The 20,082-nt window shown below is 40.2% G+C and overlaps 1 protein-coding gene across 11 annotated transcripts in view; it reads right to left on the bottom strand.

The window, feature by feature from the left end:
- The window catches only part of SYNE1 (spectrin repeat containing nuclear envelope protein 1), a 493,810-nt gene that overhangs the window by 275,933 nt on the left and 197,795 nt on the right, over positions 1–20,082 (bottom strand). For all 11 annotated transcript variants that reach the window (XM_077349398.1, XM_077349413.1, XM_077349457.1 and 8 more), the window contains 9 exons: positions 19,339–19,497; positions 17,324–17,506; positions 14,748–14,849; positions 9,383–9,586; positions 8,052–8,259; positions 7,180–7,292; positions 3,557–3,762; positions 2,426–2,581; positions 1,727–2,018 (listed from right to left, as the gene is read on the bottom strand). In XM_077349398.1, coding sequence (XP_077205513.1) covers positions 1,727–2,018; positions 2,426–2,581; positions 3,557–3,762; positions 7,180–7,292; positions 8,052–8,259; positions 9,383–9,586; positions 14,748–14,849; positions 17,324–17,506; positions 19,339–19,497 — 1,623 coding nt within the window. The remainder of the gene's footprint in view (positions 1–1,726; positions 2,019–2,425; positions 2,582–3,556; positions 3,763–7,179; positions 7,293–8,051; positions 8,260–9,382; positions 9,587–14,747; positions 14,850–17,323; positions 17,507–19,338; positions 19,498–20,082) is intronic.

The raw sequence follows: 20,082 nt of genomic DNA, 5'->3' as shown, positions 1-20,082 counted from the left end.
AGTCTCCATTCTTTGGACTGGTAATTATACCAAGCCTTCTCTTCCACCCTTCTTCCTCTTCTTTTTACAACTGCTGGTAGGTGTGTTAGCTATTTTTGTACCTTTTTGTTATTTTTTTTCCAATAAAGCTTATATTATTGTTTTAGCATTTACCTACATGTCTGCCTTGATTTTCTACAGGTCTAATTAACCTCATATACACAGGCAAGAAATGGAGGTTGTGACAGATTTTATCTTCCTGGGCTCCAAAATAACTGCAGATGGGGACTGCAGCAAAGAAATTAAAAGACGCTTGCTCCTGGGGAGGAAAGCTATGGCAAATATAGACAGCATCCTAAAAAGCAGAGACATCACCCTGCCAACAAAAGTGCATCTAGTCAGGGCTATGGTCTTCCCAGTTGCAATGTATGGCTGTGAAAGTTGGACCATAAGGAAGGCTGAGCGTCAAAGCATTGAGGCTTTTGAACTCTGGTGCTGGAGAAGACTCTTGCGAGTCCCTTGGACTGCAAGGCGAACAAACCGGTCAGTCCTAGAGGAGATCAGCCCTGACTGCTCCTTAGAAGGCCAGATCCTGAAGATGAAACTCAAATACTTTGGCCACCTCATGAGAAGGAAGGACTCCCTGGAGAAGAGCCTAATGCTGGGAGCGATTGAGGGCAAAAGAAGAAGGGGACGACAGAGAATGAGGTGGCTGGATGGAGTCACTGAAGCTGTAGGTGCAAACTTAAATGGACTCCAGGGAATGGTAGAGGACAGGAAGGTCTGGAGGATGATTGTCCATGGGGTCGTGATGGGTCGGACACGACTTCGCACCTAACAACAACAACAATACATAGGCAACAATCCTATAACTCTAGTTGCCCCCCCTTTCACATTAATTTGGCTAATCTCCCCACAGCTCAAATACATGTGTTCTAGGACACATGTACACGCAATTAAGGTAACACTATCCAATATGGCCAAGCTCTCCAAATCCTGAAAATATTAGGGATTTTTTTAGTACCATTGGATAGTTGAAGTTACAGGGCATTTAAAAGGATCACAATCCCTTTAAATGTCTTCAGAATTCTTTTGCAACTTGGACTGTGATCCCTTGAAACACCTTCCCCCCCCCCTCCCATTGAAATCAATGGAAGATGGGACACCTTTGGGGGCCCATAAAATTGGACCTCCTGGTTCAATATTTTTGAAACTTGGGAGAGGATGAGAAGAAACACACATATACACACACAGAGCCCTAGATACCTCCAGATCAAATCTCCATTTTAACTTATAGGGACCATTGGCTACAATGATGCCCATAGGACATAATGGAGCCAAAATATATGGGATTTCCAAAAAATCCTAAATCTGAATATCATACCAGTATTTGGATTTGGGAACATTGGAAAATATCAATATTTTTTATTCAATATACCTAAACCAAATAAAATCACTTGTTTTGTTTGTTTTGTTTTGAACACCCCTACTACTCAATATGTTTGCCAACTTATCTTTAATACACTAATTTTAATATTATTTTTAAATGATACATATGTTCATAAATATGTGAAAAATAATTAAGAGCAATACAGTATTTTGGTAGACTTTCTTTCCTTTTTACTTCTAAAATGCCCCTTGAATCCTGAATTCCCCCTCCCCTCTATTCTGAAAACTTTGTATATATAATAACTTTGACTATAACAACAGTTTAGATGCCAACAGTTCCATCAGCTTATCACTTTACCTGAACTTGCGAAAGTCGTTTTTCTAAGGCGATTTTACTCCCAATGGTGCTCTCTGCAGAGACCAACTTTTCTTTTACATCGTTCACCCAAGCCCACATGTTCTGCTGAGCTTCTTCAAAAGCTTGGTGCTCTTGGAGGGCCATTTGAGCAGCCCTCAGCTTTTCTTTGACTTTCTTGACAAGTTTCTGATATGCAATAAAATGCTGAGATTCCAAACGGAGCTCCCTCCCAGCACTATACCCTTTCTCATTTAAAACTTGTGTCCTCTGGGAAAGTTTATCAAAAGATTCTCTAAACAACGAAAGTTCAAAATTAATAATTAAGTACATAGTTACAGACATAGTGATGAAACTATAGGCAAAATAACTGAGATGACAAAAGTAATTTGGAGATAATTGCGTGTAGCTTCATTTAAAGATACCTGAGCAAAATTACAGTAATTGAAAATACAATTGTTACCCCATATACCAAAAAGATTAGTAAAAAGAAAGTACAACTGAACTGTAGCTCTATAACCTTTGCACTTAAGTAGAATTTGATTGTATATTCGCATCCATATAATTTTGGCCAAAGGCGCATACCAACTCAAAATGATTGGGGATACAAAATATTTAATTTTGTAGAGTAATTCTGCCAATGAAATGCAAAAAGCAAACAACTGGCAAAAAAATGAACATTCAGTAAAGTTAGTTTTATACCTGGCAACAAGTAGCTCTTCCAGAAATACTTCCACTTTCTGTACCTCATCCTTCTTATCAGGAATGTGCTTTCTGGTCTCTCCCAAAGCTTCTGTATTTATTCTCTCCTCCATTTCACAGAGCCACAGGCTCTGTTTCTTGCACAGATCTTCAAAGCTATCAATGAAAGAAAAATATAAGAACTGTTTCTAGATACATCCAGAATTAATTTACTTGTTATTACATAGTTATCACCACTTTCTATGAAATTTGATCTGCTCTGGATACATTTCATTATCTCGTCAATTAAACCTACCCAAAAATATATTTTCTGCATTGACAAATAAAATACTCAACAAGAATCTATATATGTCAAACAAGTCCATGGAAACTTTCTAAATACTGTTCTCTGTACAGCAATTCAAGATGTCAAATGTTCCTTTAGTCTTGGTTGCTCTGTTACTCCCAGTGCACACACAAATTATTGCTACTACCACTTTCCATAGAAACTAGTTATTACCCTTAAAATCTCCAGGTGCAATGAAAAACAAATTAGCTCCGCTCACCAATGTGCTTTCACTTCTGACATCACTGCTGACCTTCACCTCTTGCAGAGCAGTTGTGTGTGAGGCGGTCAGTAAATGAGGACAGAAGAGGCATCACTTGAGTTTTACTAGGCTGTGTCCAGGATAAGTGGTAGCAATTCTACCACACTTCAGTTGAATAATGAAAGCTGAAAAGAAATACTGCCTGGCAGAAACATATGACCAACTATGTGTTATTCTCCCCGCCCCCTGCCAGTAGGTGATTAAATCTGTTGAAATGCTTTCACCTGTGATTTCACAGTTCTGAATTATTTGTTGGGGTTTTCAATTATATATCAAATTTTCAAGCTGATTTTTTTTTTTTTTAGTGGGACCACTGCTCAGTGGGACCTAAGCATGCATAAAGTCCCCAGTTCATTTTCTGGCAACTTCAGACGAAAAGTAGCTTGCACAGCTAGACTAGGAAAGGACTCTTCATATAATCCTTTAGCCGCTGCTACTCAGAGTAGAGAGTACTGGACTAGATGGGCCTTTAGTCTGAGTGAGTCAGTATAAGGCAGTTCCCATAACTATTTGGTGTGCCGCTCATATTACTGAAATAACCTACCTCTCAAGCTCTGCAACACATTCTTCCAGAGCCTGTTTGTCTTTCAAGCATTGTTTCAAGAACCCCTCAAAGTCCTGATGAGCTTTGGCTATCTGTTCCTGAATGCCACTCACAGATGATTTTGGTAGATAAGCACACAAATGTTCTCCCTCTTGAGAGGCTGCCTCCAATTTGTTCCTCCCTTCATCAAGAGAGTCCAGCACTTTCTAAGTGAAACAAATGTTATTTACATGAGTAAAGAGGGAGGAGTAGGAAACTTTAGGGAGGACTGTACCTTTCATCAAGTATTTAGAAACCTGAATGTAGACTGGCAGATTAATAACATGGTAAAGAGATCCTGTGAAAGTACAAAATATAAGGAAATTCTTGTTGGAATCTATTCAGCATTGACTCAATGTGATGTTATGAAGATGTTGAAACCGAAGTTGAAATTGAAGCTCTCAGTACAGTCAGGTGAGTACAGATGGATTCAGGCAATGGGCAGAAGTGATGGGAACCAGGGTGAAAAGGTACACAGAGCAAAGAAACCCCACGAGATATTTATTACATTGGCCCATTATATACTGGAATACATCATGTCCCAACCCAGTTCTATATTTTCCTTTAGCATTATCAGGCTGTGAAGTACAGGAGCCTCTACAGTAATTTTCCAAGGTCAGATTACCCAAGTTCTAGGAGCAGAAGTAGATAGCAATGCGCTGGTTTCATAAGGAAAAGCCTAGAACTGAAGGTACCACAATGGCCTATTATGCACGGCCGCTGAAACGGCGGCATGGAGAACACGGAGGAGGAAGCGAAGCAAACCGCTTACGCATGGGACGGAACGCAGTGGTGGCAAAACCCAGAGTATCCGATTATGCACGCGGCTACTCTGGAGCCGCTTCTGGTTGCGCCCTGGTCCTGGGAAGCTCCACTTTCTTCCGCATCTTGATAACGCGGCTTTTTCGGCGGCATACGTTCACTCTGCGCCCAGTTGCTGCCTGCAGTGTGCATAGTTGGTTATTTGGGCCGCTGCCATTCCACCCCGAATGCGGACCTTCCACTCCGTGCATAATGGGACAATGAGGAACCTGCTCTACAAGGCAAGCAATATCAAGTTTTGCAGGACTCAATAGGGCCTTGATACTCAGGATAGTATCAGAAGTGGAATTGGCAGCCTGACCTATCATGTTTTCTCAAAGCAGAACAAAGAAACAAGATAAATAACCTCTTTGGATTAGATTGGCGAATTTTAAAGAGTAGAAGCAGGTATCTGTTTTGTGGCCATTATTAATATTTCACCTCTGTTTTAGTTTTCTGCTGGTTTTCAAATTTCTGCAGTCTAAGTAATATATCTATATCCATATCCATATCCATATCCATATCCATATCCATATCTATCTCCTTATCCATGGTTCCTCTATATATTTGTGAAACAGCCTGGGGGGTGGAGCATGTCCGGCTATCCAAGCTGGAATAGGGCCAATCAGTGATTGGCCCTGCCCCTACAGCTCCCGCCTCCCTCCCTCAGCCATGCCAGAGAGAGAGACACAGAGCCCTGCTGGACAGAGCATGAGCCCTCATTCCTTCCTATCACTCCTGCTACGAGGGAGGCAGAGAGAGACACAGATAGAGCTGCCCCAAGCTGCTGAGCAGCCCTACTTCCCTCCTAAGAACGAGCCCTAATTACCTGTTATGCATCCTGCTGCGAGGCACACGGAGAGACACGCAGCAAGAGGGAGAGAGAGAGACACAGAGAGAGATCTGCACCTCCCAGTGTCCCCTGGGTCCTAGCGCCCATTGTATTCCTGATTGCAATGGGCTTTTTTCCTAGTATATATATAACTAGGAACAAAGCCCATTTTATGTTAAAATAAAATGGGCGCTTGAGGCCAGTCCCCAGGGAAGCCTTTGCAGGGCAAAGGCTTCCTGGGGGCCTGGGACGTGGTGGCGAGTGGGCTGCAACCTGGGGCATTCTCCCAGCCATGGGTTGGTCTCCTGGGGCCGGGAGAAGGTGGCGGCCCACCCCCCACCCTGCAGCATCCTGGGGTCTTCTCCCGGCCCCAGGAGCAGGCTCGCCGCGTCTGTGATGCGGAGAGGCCACTCCTGGGGCCGGGAGTAGGCTGCGCTCCCCCACCCTGGAGCATCCCGGGGCCTTCTTCCGGCCCCAAGAGCTGCCTGGCCGCATCTGCGATGCAGCGAGGCTGCTCCTGGGGCCGGGAGAAGGCGGCAAGCCACCCCCCCCACCCCGCAGCGTCCAGGGGCCGTCCAGGAGCGGCGTGGCAGTTTTTATCCCGGACAGGGCCTGCCCTAACTCCTCCCAAACAGCCCTTACCCTTTTATTTAATCCGCTCCGCAGGAGCAGTTTAAGATGTGGTATTGTTTATTGGCTGTCCCTTCCTGTTGATTGTATTGACACACACTATGTTACCTGCTTTGACTCTGAGAAAGATGGACTATAAATAGATACATAAATGTAATAAATCAATCATAGCAGTCAGACAAAGAAACTTGATCCCAGAAGTGTGGGAAAATTTCAACACTGGCTATTGCACCATCGGAAGATGGACAAAAAGGTAAAGAAATTAACAATGGAAACAATATCCACTTATCAATCCTAACTAAATATATAGAAAAAAAATAAAAGTTGAGAGAGTTGAAAATAAAAGTTGAAAATAAAAGCAGATTAAAAGTTGAGAGAGAAAACTCCTGAGGATAAATTCCGAGAATACAAGCAGTGAAATCTTCAAACATCATCATTTTTGTATTAGAAAGTCAGGAAGGGTATACATTATTGGAACAAAGCTTGAGTGCAATGGAACCTTAAAATCAACAAAGTTTTATTCCAAAGAAAGTTTTTGTGTGTACAGAGACAATGAAATAGATATTATTAGTCCATACATATAGGTAGAGGTTGGGCAGCAAATTAGCATATACTGTAGTGAAGATGTTTAACAGATTCAAAGACATGACAGGAATAACAAGCTTAGTTTATACTGTTACCATTTGTTTGGGTTTAATTTGGGAGAGGGGAATATAGTGAAGGAAATAAATATGTCAAAATTGGGGATTAATGGGCAGGTGTATCCTTAATTGTGGAATGCTGAGAGTAATTAACTGAGACCCTGCCATTATGCTCCAGCCATCTCCTCTCAAAGGGCTTAAAGGTGCCTCTGGACTCAAACTTTGTTGTGCTGCTTCAGATCAACATGGCTCCATTGGAAATAGTGGTCTATTACTGTTTAAAGGACAATTCATTGCAGATCAGATGGGGTACATTTGTTCTCTCTTTCTTGTGTCTGTCTAAGAAACTCCTGCTTTCTGTTTGGGAAGGGGAACCCACAGCTGGGCTGACTGCTGCCATGAACACTAGAAATAATGGATGGTAGACCTGTCCTCCAAACTCCAGAGGTAATGTGTCAAGGCAGCTCACAGAAATAAAACAAAATATTCTTCTCTGAAGTCCTCCTGACCACTTCATACCTTAGAAAACCAATAAAAGGATAATACAGGGAGCAATACTGGTAGGATCCAGCAGCAATGAACACTTTAAGTCCTGTTATATTCCCACTCTGTAAGTTTCATAAGACTGCAGGAATGCAGAACAGTAAGAAATATTTCCCCTTATATTTTGCTAATCATACCTTTAACTCATGGAGCTTTGCGTCTATGGATTTATTGTCATCAGATGTAATGTGTAAATCCTTTACAGTGGCCTTCAGAATAGAATACCAGTTTTGGAATTCTGCCATTGACGCTTAAAGAGGAGAGAGAGAGAGAGAGAGAGAGAGAGAGAGAGTCGCAATGCTGAATTAGACCTTCTGTTCTCAAAGTTCAGTGAGAATATCATCATAACCTTTTAATAGCTGGCACCACTGAAGTGGATTCTGTAATCACTGCCACTAAAGTAACAACACTGATTTTATTTCACTAACAGGAGACTGAATCATGACCTAACAAACTCCAAATGAAAGCACTTTGTCTCATAAAAACAAGAGATAGATTCAAGTGGGTAGCTGTGTTGGTCTGAAGTAGCATGACAAAAATTGAGTCCAGTAGCACCTTTAAGACCAACCAAGATTTACTCAAGGCATGAGCTTTCGAGTGCATGCACTCGACTAGTCTGAGGAAAAGTGCATGCACTCAAAAGCTCACGCCTTGAATAAATCTTTGTTGGTCTTAAAGGTGCTACTGGACACTATGTTTTGTTATAAAAACAAGGATACTGGTAATATGGCAGTGCTGCTTCTTGGCAAGTCAATGTTATTAGAAAGCAGGATATACATTTGTGTGAATTCTGACTAGTATTCTCGAGTAGCAAATATATAGTAGGTACAAAATGACAGTACTTTGCAAGGTCAATGGTGCATGTTTTTGGCATTAAGAGATTTGCAAATGCCTATGCTCAAAAATGATTTTGTGAAGCTGAAGGAAACTTTTCACCAACCCTGTTAACATGATCATCTCAAGCATTTCGTACATTCTTGTGGTCTATTTGACAATTCTGAAGACTCACAGAGAAAATGTTTTTCCAGAGACTCCTGTGTGGAAGTTTGAGTTTTCAAACTTAACTGATTCACAGCCTCATACTTCTTAATTAGTGAGGTGACAGCGCAGCCAAGCGTCTCCATTTCCATGGATGGGTATTTGCGACAGAAGCTGTTAAGAGTTTCCTGTGCGGAATCAAAGTTGCTCTGCTGTTGCTGAAACTCCTTTTGTATTTTCTGAAGAACAAATTTTGTGGCATTAAGTGTATTGCATAATATTTAATTTGCATTGTCTCCATGTATATGCCAAAATATTCAGTTTCTTAAATTCTAATTCTAAATCCCACCTGCTGTCAAATAGACTTATGCACTAATCTCCTTAAAAACACCACTGATATCTTCAAAAATCAACTCTGCATTTTACAGTCAGTAATCACAAACTGCAGCATCTGAAAATATACAAACAGCCTTATATACATTTTAAATGGCTTGGGCACTGTAATAGTTTTACCTTTCAGATGCACATCTTCTGGCACATTTTCAGAGCAGTAAGCCTTTAAGCTTGACTTCAGATTCTGTGCCTGCCTTACAGACCATTCTTTTCCCTCTAAATTGGAGAGGAACATCACTTGTGATGTGTGGAGAGTTCCATTTATTTTAAATTACATAGTTGGCCTATAGCAGGTAGCATCCACCAAACACTTAAAGCCTCATGGTTCAGGTTTTGTGCAGTATTTGTTTGTTGAATTAAAGGGAACAGAAAGGAATGCTGGCAAAGGGGGGAAATCCAATGTTCAAACTGACATAACTTCTTTAAAAATTTACAAGCACTGTCTTCCATATTGTTGTTTAATTTTTTTAATTCAGTGGTCTGAGAATAGCAATATTCTCGTATTGCTAGACTTTAAAAAAAAACTTTAATATAAGGGGAAAATGGAGCTTGTAGGCTGATGAAGGGGGAGGTTGGCAGAAGGTGCGGAATGTGTGGAATGACCTTGAAATGGGCAAGGGTATGACCTTCAAAAGACAGCAAAAAGATGGAGGGGGAATCCAGAGGAATAGGTACGCTCTTGAGTTATCTTCCACTTGGAAGTAAAATGGGGGGGGGGGGGTCTGAAAACCTGTGGGAAAAGATTCAAGTCCAATGGCATCTTTAAGACCAACAAAGATTTATTCAAGGCATGAGCTTTTGTGTGCATGGTCTGAGGAAGAGTACATGCACAAAAAAGCTCATGCCTTGAATAAATTATTGCTGGTTTTAAAGGTGCCATTGGACTCACATTTTGTTATTCATTGCAACATTGAGAGCAGAAAGTGAAAGAAACATAAAGCTCAAACAAAAAGTTGCTTGTGTTCCTACCTTGATTGTACTTAGACCTGATGGATCCTGGCTATGAACACAGCTTAAAAGTGATTCTTCCATTTTGGCAAGCCAGTCTTCCATATGATTAATAAAGTTCTGTAACTGCATCTTCTGAGTACTGAAATCTTTCAATGTTTCTTTTACTGTTTCACCCATTTCTTTAGTATGCATCAGTTTTTTCTTCAAATCAGCTTCTAAAAACTTTTAGAAAACAAAAATGTTTTTAAGTGGAACAAAGCCTTGTTATTATACTCTTTATACTTATCCCTATATATGAACAGGCATATGAAAGCTGCTAATGTTTTTAAGTGTTGCATTAAAACCCTCAGGGAAAGGAAAGCATCCAATTAAAATTGGAAGATAGAGACAGAAGATACTACTCCAGAAGATAGAGACAGGGTTCAACGAGATCTGAACACAATGGAAAAATGGGCAAATGAGAACAAGATGCAATTTAATAAAGATAAGTGTAAAGTTCTGCATCTGGGTCTGAAAAATGAAATGCATGCCTACTGGATGGGGGATACGCTTCTAGGTAACACTGTGTGTGAACAAGACTTAGGGGTACTTGTGGATTGTAAACTAAACATGAGCAGGCAGTGTGATGCAGCGGTAAAAAAGGCAAATGCCATTTTGGGCTGTATCAACAGGGGCATCACATCAAAATCACAAGATGTCATAGTCCCATTGTATACGGCACTGGTCAGACCACACCTGGAGTACTGTGTGCAGTTCTGGAGGCCTCACTTCAAGAAGGACGTAGATAAAATTGAAAGGGTACAGAGGAGAGCGACGAGGATGATCTGGGGCCAAGGGACCAAGCCCTATGAAGATAGGTTGAGGGACTTGGGAATGTTCAGCCTGGAGAAAAGGAGGTTGACAGGGGACATGATAGCCCTCTTTAAGTATTTGAAAGGTTTTCACTTGGAGGAGGGCAGGATGCTGTTTCTGTTGGCTGCAGAGGAGAGGACATGCAGTAATGGGTTTAAACTACAAGTACAACAATATAGGCTAGATATCAGGAAAAAAAATTTCACAGTCAGAGTAGTTCTGCAGTGGAATAGGTTGCCTAAGGAGGTAGTGAGCTCCCCCTCACTGGCAGTCTTCAAGCAAAGGTTGGATACACACTTTTCTTGGATGCTATGGGCTGATCCTGCGTTGAGCAGGGGGTTGGACTAGATGGCTTGTATGGCCCCTTCCAACTTTATGATTCTATGATTCTATGAAAATCAAATGAGTCTCTAATTTGGAAAAAGTTAAGCAACAGATTTAGCATACTCCTGTGGTAGAAAAATGTCTATATTTTATTAGGGGTGTGCATTTCCCCCCAGTATTTTTTAGTTCAGATTTATTGGATCTGAATAAAATTTGGGATTCCCAAAGAAAGCCAGATCCAAATACTGGTAGAATATTCAGATCCAGTTTTTTTTGTTTTTTCTCCTTTGTTTGAAATCCTGAATTTTGGGGGACCCAATAGATATGAACCAAAAAATGCAGAAAAATAAAAAACATTGACAAAGGTACTAAAAACAGCTGAGCCATAGCTCGACAGTAGCTCTTTTTCCTGAGAGCAGGAAAGGAAATCAAGTCGTATATGCAGAGCAGGAAGACATTTTTTTTTTCTGAAATCATTATATGGAACGAATAAATACTTATCAGAAGTATCAATCAATAGATTTACACCAGAGCATAGGAAACTTCTGAATCAAGTCATAACATATAAGAAACATTATACCATTAAAATATTTAAGAAGGACAAAGCACCTGGACCCAATGGCTTGAGAGCTACTTATTATAAGAGTTTTGAAGAAATATAATAATATCTCTGCAACAAGTAATATATGAAATACAAGAGAAAAAACATATAACAATTACTTGGTGAGAAGCAAATATAACTTTACTATACAAAGAACGGAATGGCTCATTTTTACCATAATCATATAGGGCAATTTCATTATTAAATGTGGATTATAAAATTTTCAGAACAATCATGGCTGAAAGGTAAAGAAAATGCATTCTAGGAGAAATTCATGAAGCTCAAGTAGGATTTGTTCCAAAACAATATTGGAGATATAATATTAGACATCTACTATGAATGTGAACCCCCTTCAAGGATCGCTGCCTTGTTGTGGCAAGGGGGCTTGCGTAGTTCAGTGAAGCTATGAGCTATACCGTGCAGGGCCACCCAAGACGGACAGGTCATAGCTGAGAGCTCTGACAAAAGGTGATCCACTGGAGAAGGAAATGGCAAACCACTCCAGTATCTTTGCCATGAAAACTCTATGGACAGTTCCAATGCAAACTTAAATGGACTCCGGGGAATGGTAGAGGACAGGAAGGCCTGGAGGATCATTGTCCATGGGGTCGCGATGGGTCGGACACGACTTCGCACATAACAACAACATGAATGTGAATATTCAGAAGAAAAAGAGAATGACATATATGTTCCTAGATGCAGAGAAAGCTTTTGATAATGTATCTTGGTTATTTCTAACGAAAGTGTCACAAAATATGAATTGTGGAACACAATTTCTTTTAATTTAATGCAAAATATTTACATAAAATAATAATCCATTAACAAAGATGAGAGAGGTTAAGAATTTTGTGTTTATGAAGAATTTCTCCAGTTAAAATTAATATACTACCAAATTGCTTGTTTGGTTCAAATGTTACCAATTTATATAAATGAAAAAATTCCTTAAAAATGTCAGAGAACAATAAGTAATTATATATGTAGTGAAAAGAAGCCATGAATAAGATTTAAAGTGCTACAGGATAGGGGAGAAAGAGGAGGTTAGCTATACCAAATATCAAATTGTAGCAACAAACAGCTGCACTAGTCTGGGTGTCAGACTGGATTACAAATCCAAATGAAAGAAACATTAGAAGCAATTGGTGTTAAAGTAGGAATACATAATTACTTATGAATTAGAGATCAATACAAATAATTAAAATACAAGATCATCACCATATCTTGAGGGATAGTCTATTAAGAATATGGTTTCAGTGCTGGAATACAGTAAATCCACCAACTTTGCCACTGACATCCCCAGTTTATGTATATTATGATAACAGTACAAGAAAGAAACCAGAATATATAACTTTGGAGAATATGTTGGATAAGCAGGAAAAATAAAACCCTGACAAACTTCAAGATGAAGGGGGGGGGGGAAACATTCTGTAGTTATTATACCATCAAATGGTACTAAAATTGGAAGAACACATAGCTAAAAAAACAAGGTAAATTAAGAAAATGATTTTTGAACAATGAAAACATTTTTGAACAATGAAAACATTTATTAGGAGAAATGTATAAACGTTACTGCAATATGACACTGGGTGATAGAATGGATGCAAAATGTTGGATAACATGGGCTAATGGGAAAGTCTGGGAGAAATATCAACAACAACCTCAGATATGCAGATGATACCACTCTAATGGCAGAAAGTGAAGAGGAACTAAAGAGCCTGTTGATGCGGGTGAAGGAGGAGAGTGCAAAAGTTGGCTTGAAACTCAACATCAAGAAAACAAAGATCATGACATCCGGCCCTCTCAATTCATGGCAAATAGATGGGGAAGAAATTGAGATAGTGACAGATTTTATTTTCCTGGGCTCCAAGATCACTGCAGATGGGGACTGCAGCAAAGAAATTAAAAGACGCTTGCTCCTGGGGAGGAAAGCTATGGCAAATCTAGACAGCATCCTAAAAAGCAGAGACATCACCCTGCCAACAAAAGTGCATCTAGTCAAGGCTATGGTATTCCCAGTTGCAATGTATGGCTGCGAAAGTTGGACCAAAAGGAAGGCCGAGCGTCAAAGAATTGAGGCTTTTGAACTCTCGTGCTGGAGAAGACTCTTGCGAGTCCCTTGGACTGCAAGGCGAACAAACCGGTCAGTCCTAGAGGAGATCAGCCCTGACTGCTCTTTAGAAGGCCAGATCCTGAAGATGAAACTCAAATACTTTGGTAACCTCATGAGAAGGAAGGACTCCCTGGAAAAGAGCCTAATGCTGGGAGTAATCGAGGGCAAAAGAAGAAGGGGACGACAGAGAATGAGGTGGCTGGATGGAGTCACTGAAGCAGTAGGTGCAAACTTAAATGGACTCCGGGGAATGGTAGAGGATAGGAAAGCCTGGAGGATCATTGTCCATGGGGTCGCGATGGGTCGGACACGACTTCGCACATAACAATGGGAAAGTCTATTGAATAAAGATTTATCAGTGTCAAATATTACAGGAAAACTGATAAAAATGTTCTTCAGGTGGTAATTACCCCCAAACATATAGCAAAAGCAAATGAAGACTATAAAGAAAACTGCTAGAAATGTTAGAACAGAAATGTAACATTTTATCATATATGACCAATTATGCATGGGGCTAGAAATCCAGGATGGCGGCAGAGGGTAGCCCCAATTACGCACCCTGCTGCCACCATCCCAGCCCTGGCCCGGTGCAGTGCCCTGGAAAACCCACAACAAGGGAAAGCGGAATATTCTGCGTTCCCTGGGATGCCGAAGGTGCCAGCGGGGGCTGGGTTGGGTGGTTAAAAGGGTGGTCACATGACAACTGACAATGACAATGCACGCCCCTGTTGGCTACACGGAGCTGCAGAGCTGACCAGGGAGTCCCCCCACCCCCACCTTGGTGGGAGAGCGGCATGACGCTTCCCGCCATTGTGTGGTGGGGCCCCATTCCTCCACTCACTTCCTTGCTGTTACTGCCCCCAGGCAGCGAGTCGGGCATCCTGCATGGCTGCTGCTTTGCATAATGGGTCTATGGTGGACAAGCAAAGAATCCAGAACATTTTGGATAGAAAGAAATGCAAAAGATATTAAAACTTAAGTTTGCAATGGATCTGAAAAAATGATATTGTCTTACCGAGCAATATTGCAAAAACATACAGTATATGCTGACCACAACAAGAATAATATTTGCAGCAAAATGGAAGGCAGGGAAATATCCAGATTTGAAGGAAAAGAAGAATAAACTAAATGAATATGCGACAATAGCAAAATTAACATATTTCATACATAACAGATTTTGGAATTTGAAGAAAAATGCAGTCTATTTCAGATATATAGCTGAAAATCAAGAATAAAATTAAATAGAGAATGATAAAAAGAAAGGATTTAGGTAATATATAGATAGTTTATAGTAAAATATTATCAGATATGAAGATAAATTAATGAAATATATTAAAGTTATTTAGTTAGAAGTGAAATATGAAAAAGTAAATTAAATAACTTCTATACAAATGTATGATTGTGAATACAAATTACTGTTTATGTTCTATGTTTGTTCTTATATATATAAACTGATATTTAAACTAATAAAATAAAATAAAATAAAAATGATATCTTACCTGAAGATTTGTGGGAAGTTCATCTGTATTTATTACTTTTTTAAGTTCACATATTTTTGGATGAAGTTCCTCCAAACTGCGCTCTTTATGCTTAATTTGAGACTGTAAAAGAGCATGTGTATAAATGTATAACTATCAAGTGTGGATGAGGTTAGCCATAATTTATTGTAAACAAATACAGAACAGAAAATGTAATTTTATTTAAAAAGAAAACAACCACAAAGCATTACATCTCTAATTTCCTAATATTACTCTATTTTTTCTATACAGTGATTAATTTAGCTGAAATTAACAGAATTAAATGTTGAATTTTTAAATGGCAAAATATGGGATGCCAATAAATTCGTACACTTTTTACGCTTTCACAAGGTAAGGCTGAAATAGCAGTTATTTAAATGCTTAGAATTTCATGACATGATAATGCATGACATGGCACACACATGATGAAAAGAGTAACAACAGGGGGAATGCAACAAATATCTATGCTTTCTTGAAATAAAACCTGCATGACAGTAGGCATGCCTTAATTATAGCAGCAGATGGCATACATTAATTATGACTCTTTGGAAATGGTTCAATAGTTTGCTAAGCAAAAGTTATTTTGCATAAAAATTCCACATCTTTCTTTTAAAGGTTTAATCCTAAAGGCTTGTTTGATACACTTTCCTACCCTGTAGAGGTAGAGAGTGGTTTTTTGCTCATCCAAGAAGATTTAGGAATCCAATTGGATTCCAGAAAGCTCTGCAGGATCCAATGCTCCCCAGTGACAATCAGTGAGCTCGTGGAAGACTGGCATTGCTGATTCTCTGAAGCCATTGATGAAATTGCCCCCTGACACCCTCTCTACTCCTGACCCAAATTAGCTCCATGAGTTACATTGGAGCTGCGGAAGTGGAAACAGGAGTTCAGATGGCCAGGGTGAGTTTGGCAGAAAACTTGTGATGAGGCCTCAAGAGCATCCTATAAGATGTTTAATTTTTCTATGGTTCCATGTTGCTTGTTGTTTCATTTCCTTCATCATGGTTAATCTAAGTTATCTGTACTGTTTCTGTTCTATTTCATGTGAACCACCCTGAGCCTTAGGGGAGGGTGGTATACAAACACAATAAACCAACCAACCAACCAACCAACCAAGAATGAATGAATGAATGAATGAATGAATGAATGAATGAATGAATGAATGAATGAATGAATGGTGGTAAGTCTGCAAATAGAGAATACTTTGCAGCCTCTGTTGCCTCCGCAAGCTGGCTCCAGGCACAATTATTTAAAACTATTCAGTCTTTGACATCCTCATATAAAGATCATCTCAAACTACCCAATTGGATATTAGCTGTGAGGCTTTAGTGAGCCTTTTTGCAGAGTACTTTCCTGCCAAGCTTGATGCAGACAGCAAACTGGAGGCCCCTTGGCCATCTGGTCCTTCTTTCAACCACTTCAGTCTGCTCTCCTTGACCAATATGGACAAGACCCTGGCAGCTGTCCGGCCAACCATGTGATCTCTAGACCCTCCTGTTTGGTGAAAGCCAGTAGGGAAGAGATACTGGTCCCTCTCTGGGAAATTACCAACTTGTCCCTGGCTTCCGGGACATTCCTAGAGAAACCAAAAGAAGCCACTTTTTTGGGAAAAAAGGCTGGATCCTTCCAATCTGGCCAACTACCATCCAGTATCACACTTGTCAGTCCTGGGTAGAGTGGTTAAAAGGGTGGTTGCAGGACAACTGTAGGGTTTCTGGGAAGTTACATCTGCATTTGACCCATTCCAATATGGCTTTGGGCCTGGTCATGGGGTAAAGAAGGCTCTATTTGCCCCAACAGACGGATCTCCAGAGAAAGCTGGACATCAGTGTATCAGTTCTGCCTGGTCCCCTCAGATGACAACTCAGCTGGCTAAGTTTTGTGCCACCACCATAAAAATCCAATGCTCTAAAGTAGCATAGTTTTAAGTTCTATTTTATTTTCTATTTTAAATTGTATTACATTAAATGACCATATTCTCTTGATCTCTTATGTAATGACTTCATATAACTTGGTGTGAATGACTGTAATAATATTTGATTGATTGATTGTACTGCCTGGTATAAAATGTTCTTCTCCTGGTATATTACCCCAAACACATAGCAAAAGCAAATTAAGACTATAAATAGAAGTGCTAGAAATGTCAGCATAGAAATGCAACATTTTATCATAGGTGGTGGGGGGCTGGCTGGACAGGGATGGCCAAGGGATGTGTCACTCGCACATGGGCAGAAATGAAGGCTTGTGAGTTCTATTTATCCACAGTGGTGATTCATCCCTTTGATAAAATGAACCTTGCATTTGGGATACCACAGAAATCTAGCAGGGGGTTGCAATATATCTTTGTGTGCTCAGCGCAAAGGGACAGATGTTGCACTTCCTAAGAGCTTTTAAAGGCTCTCTGTCCATGTCCATAATAATAAAAGGCATTTGGCTACTAGAGGTCTTATAGGATCTAACAAAAGTTTAAACTTTTTAACTTAAACCATGCTCCTTTTCAAAAGCATTTGATACCTGATAATACTGAGAAATTAATACACATGAGTATTTTATGTCACCTGAAATTCTTCCAAGAAGGCCTTGGTTCTCTGACAGCTGGTCAAATTGCTTATGATATCATTCAGTTGTGAGACAGAATTACTACACCAACCATCAATATCATCGCCAACTGCCAGCACATCTTCCCACAGTGATACACTGATTCTCAGCTTCTCTATGTTATCTTCAAGCTTCTCTGAAACCTATGAAAGAAAACAATACCTCAAGAACATTTCTGATATTACAAGAAGACTAAACAATGGTTTGAATCTAACAATGTCAGCTGATGAAGCACATTCATTGCATTCCCTCTTCCTTTTTGACTTCCAGAAAGATGGTTCCTGTCACGCCCCCGCTGACGCCTCCCATCTTTGAGGTGTTGCCACAGCAATCAGAGCCAACTGCCAAGCCAGCTGCCGTAAATCAACCAACTCTGCTGTCAGAGCAGAGATGCCTCTGAATGTGCAGGGAAGAACAGCAGAAATGAGCCAGTCTCTTTCTGAGATGCAGCTCTGGTACAGCCACGAGTGCACCTGGAGCACAAGACTTCAGGCATGCTGTCCAAGTAGATGGAATCCAGGTGGGATGGCTTCTAGGGAGGATGAATGAGTTCTCCCCCAGGTGCAGCCAATTAGCTAGGTTGCTTTTAGGCAAGGCAGCAGCAGCTCCTCGGCATGGATGCAAGCTGTGCAGTAACCCTCCTGTCCAGCTTGGATTCCCTTTGCTCTGAAAAACTCCTGTGTGGTTTCTTATTGGCTTCCCTGACCTTGGCACATGGCTCTAGACTTCACTCCCTGTAAGTGGACTGGCTTTGATGACTACCCCTGCTTATTTGTTGTGACATTTTAAAGTCTTTTAATGGGAGTTTTAATGGGGTTTTAAGACACTGTAACCCGCCACGAGCCATTTGGGAATGGTGGGAAATAAATCGAAATAATAATAATAATAATAATAATAATAATAATAATAATAATAATAATAATAATAATAATAATAATAATAATAATAATAATAATAATAATTGGATCCTGACCTTGGCTGTCCCTCGACCACTCTTTGCCTTGCCCCCAACTCTGTTTGCTTCAGTACATATAATGACCCTGACTGGGCACTGACTTTGCTCTTGTTTGGTGGCTCAGTCTTGGCTCTGCAGCCAAGGCACCTCCCACCCAGCTGCCACTGGGTGTGGCCAGATAGGGCAGCACAGTTCCAATGGTCATGGTACCCTTACATGCAAACTGACATAGAAATTGGAGCTCTAATTAGAAGGTGGAAAGAAACAAAGTCTCCCCATCATTCTCCACAAGTACAGCTCTACTAATGGAGGAGGGAGAATGGGCCCTCTTGCCCATACTGTTCAAATAGCTCCCACAACCCCAGGTATCATCTTTCCAGGAGTCAAAAGAGACAGCTAAGGGAAGGGCACACAGGAAATCTACATCCACCAGTGCTTTCAGCTGGCAGATTGTTGGATACAATGCTTAAAATATTTTTCAAGGACAGAAATTAGAAATTATTTATGCCAAATGGTATGTTCTAGGACCAACCCAAACCACTCTATGTATCTGCTGTGACAAAGATGTATAAAAAGATATTTTCATTTGCTACTGTACAGTAATGGAAACAACCTTAAAATGGCAGGTTAAAAATCTTGAAATTGAAATGAAGAGGGTTTTTAAAAGATATTCAGCTGAATTTCCTAAAATTCTGAAGGTACAAGATTCTGTTTTCTATAGTGGTTTCAGGACCAAAGTATTCTAAATTATTTCAAAGCTTGTTTGCTTCCTATTTACTTTGGTAACCAATTACTGTTTGCACGAGAATCCTATTATGAGCAGAAATCAATTTCACATTGAAACCAATGGAAATTGGATTAATTAGTTTTATTTCCATTAATTTTTCTTTCAAAATAAATAGGTAAATTTTCCCAATATTTTTTCACCTTTGATTGTTTAGAAATTTATGAACTAACAGGCTCTACATTGCTCTGCAATTAGGCCTTCAGATTCCATGACTATTTAATCTTTTTTCTTACATCTAGCCATTTGTCCACAGTACTGTCCATATCCATTTTCACAGGCTTGGGCTCACAATTTGGTATCTTTTTCAGCTCTGCTAGCAGGTGTTTTCCTTTGTTAGTGAAGTTATCCAGCTCTTTCTGTCTCTCATTCAGTTCATTCCTAGCTGCTTCGTGCTGTGAACAGAAATATATGCTTGTTACATGCAGTTTTAAACTGGTCTACCATCTCTTGTGCTTAATGACCTCTCAACACAATTTTAAGATAAGTGTATCGTTTAAGTTGTCTTGATTAATTTAAGACCCCTTGACTTCAGTGGAATTTAAGGGCATAAACAGTCTCCAGATAAATAAGTTTTCTTACACATCCTTAATTAGTACTTCAATTAGGATTACAGATATGGTAATGCTGTGTATATACACAAATTGTAAGCAAAGCAGTTCTGTTGTATATTCATCTAACTTATATGCATTATCTCATTATCTCATTATCTCACTGGATACAGTCTGTCCATATAGTTGTACCTGCGCAGATGTAAGCATGGAATGCTGCCTCTAGATCAGGGGTAGTCAAACTGCGGCCCTCCAGATGTCCATGGACTACAATTCCCAGGAGCCCCCTGCCAGCGTTCGCTGGCAGGGGGCTCCTGGGAATTGTAGTCCATGGACATCTGGAGGGCCGCAGTTTGACTACCCCTGCTCTAGATGATCGTTTCTCAACCTCCTGATCATGGAGGTACTGCTGAAATATTATCCATACTT

This window comes from Paroedura picta, chromosome 1, assembly GCF_049243985.1.
Source record: "Paroedura picta isolate Pp20150507F chromosome 1, Ppicta_v3.0, whole genome shotgun sequence".
In the NCBI taxonomy this organism is placed as follows: domain Eukaryota; kingdom Metazoa; phylum Chordata; class Lepidosauria; order Squamata; family Gekkonidae; genus Paroedura; species Paroedura picta.
Note: the sequence above shows the minus strand (reverse complement) of the source record. Positions and strands in the feature narration are given on the sequence as shown.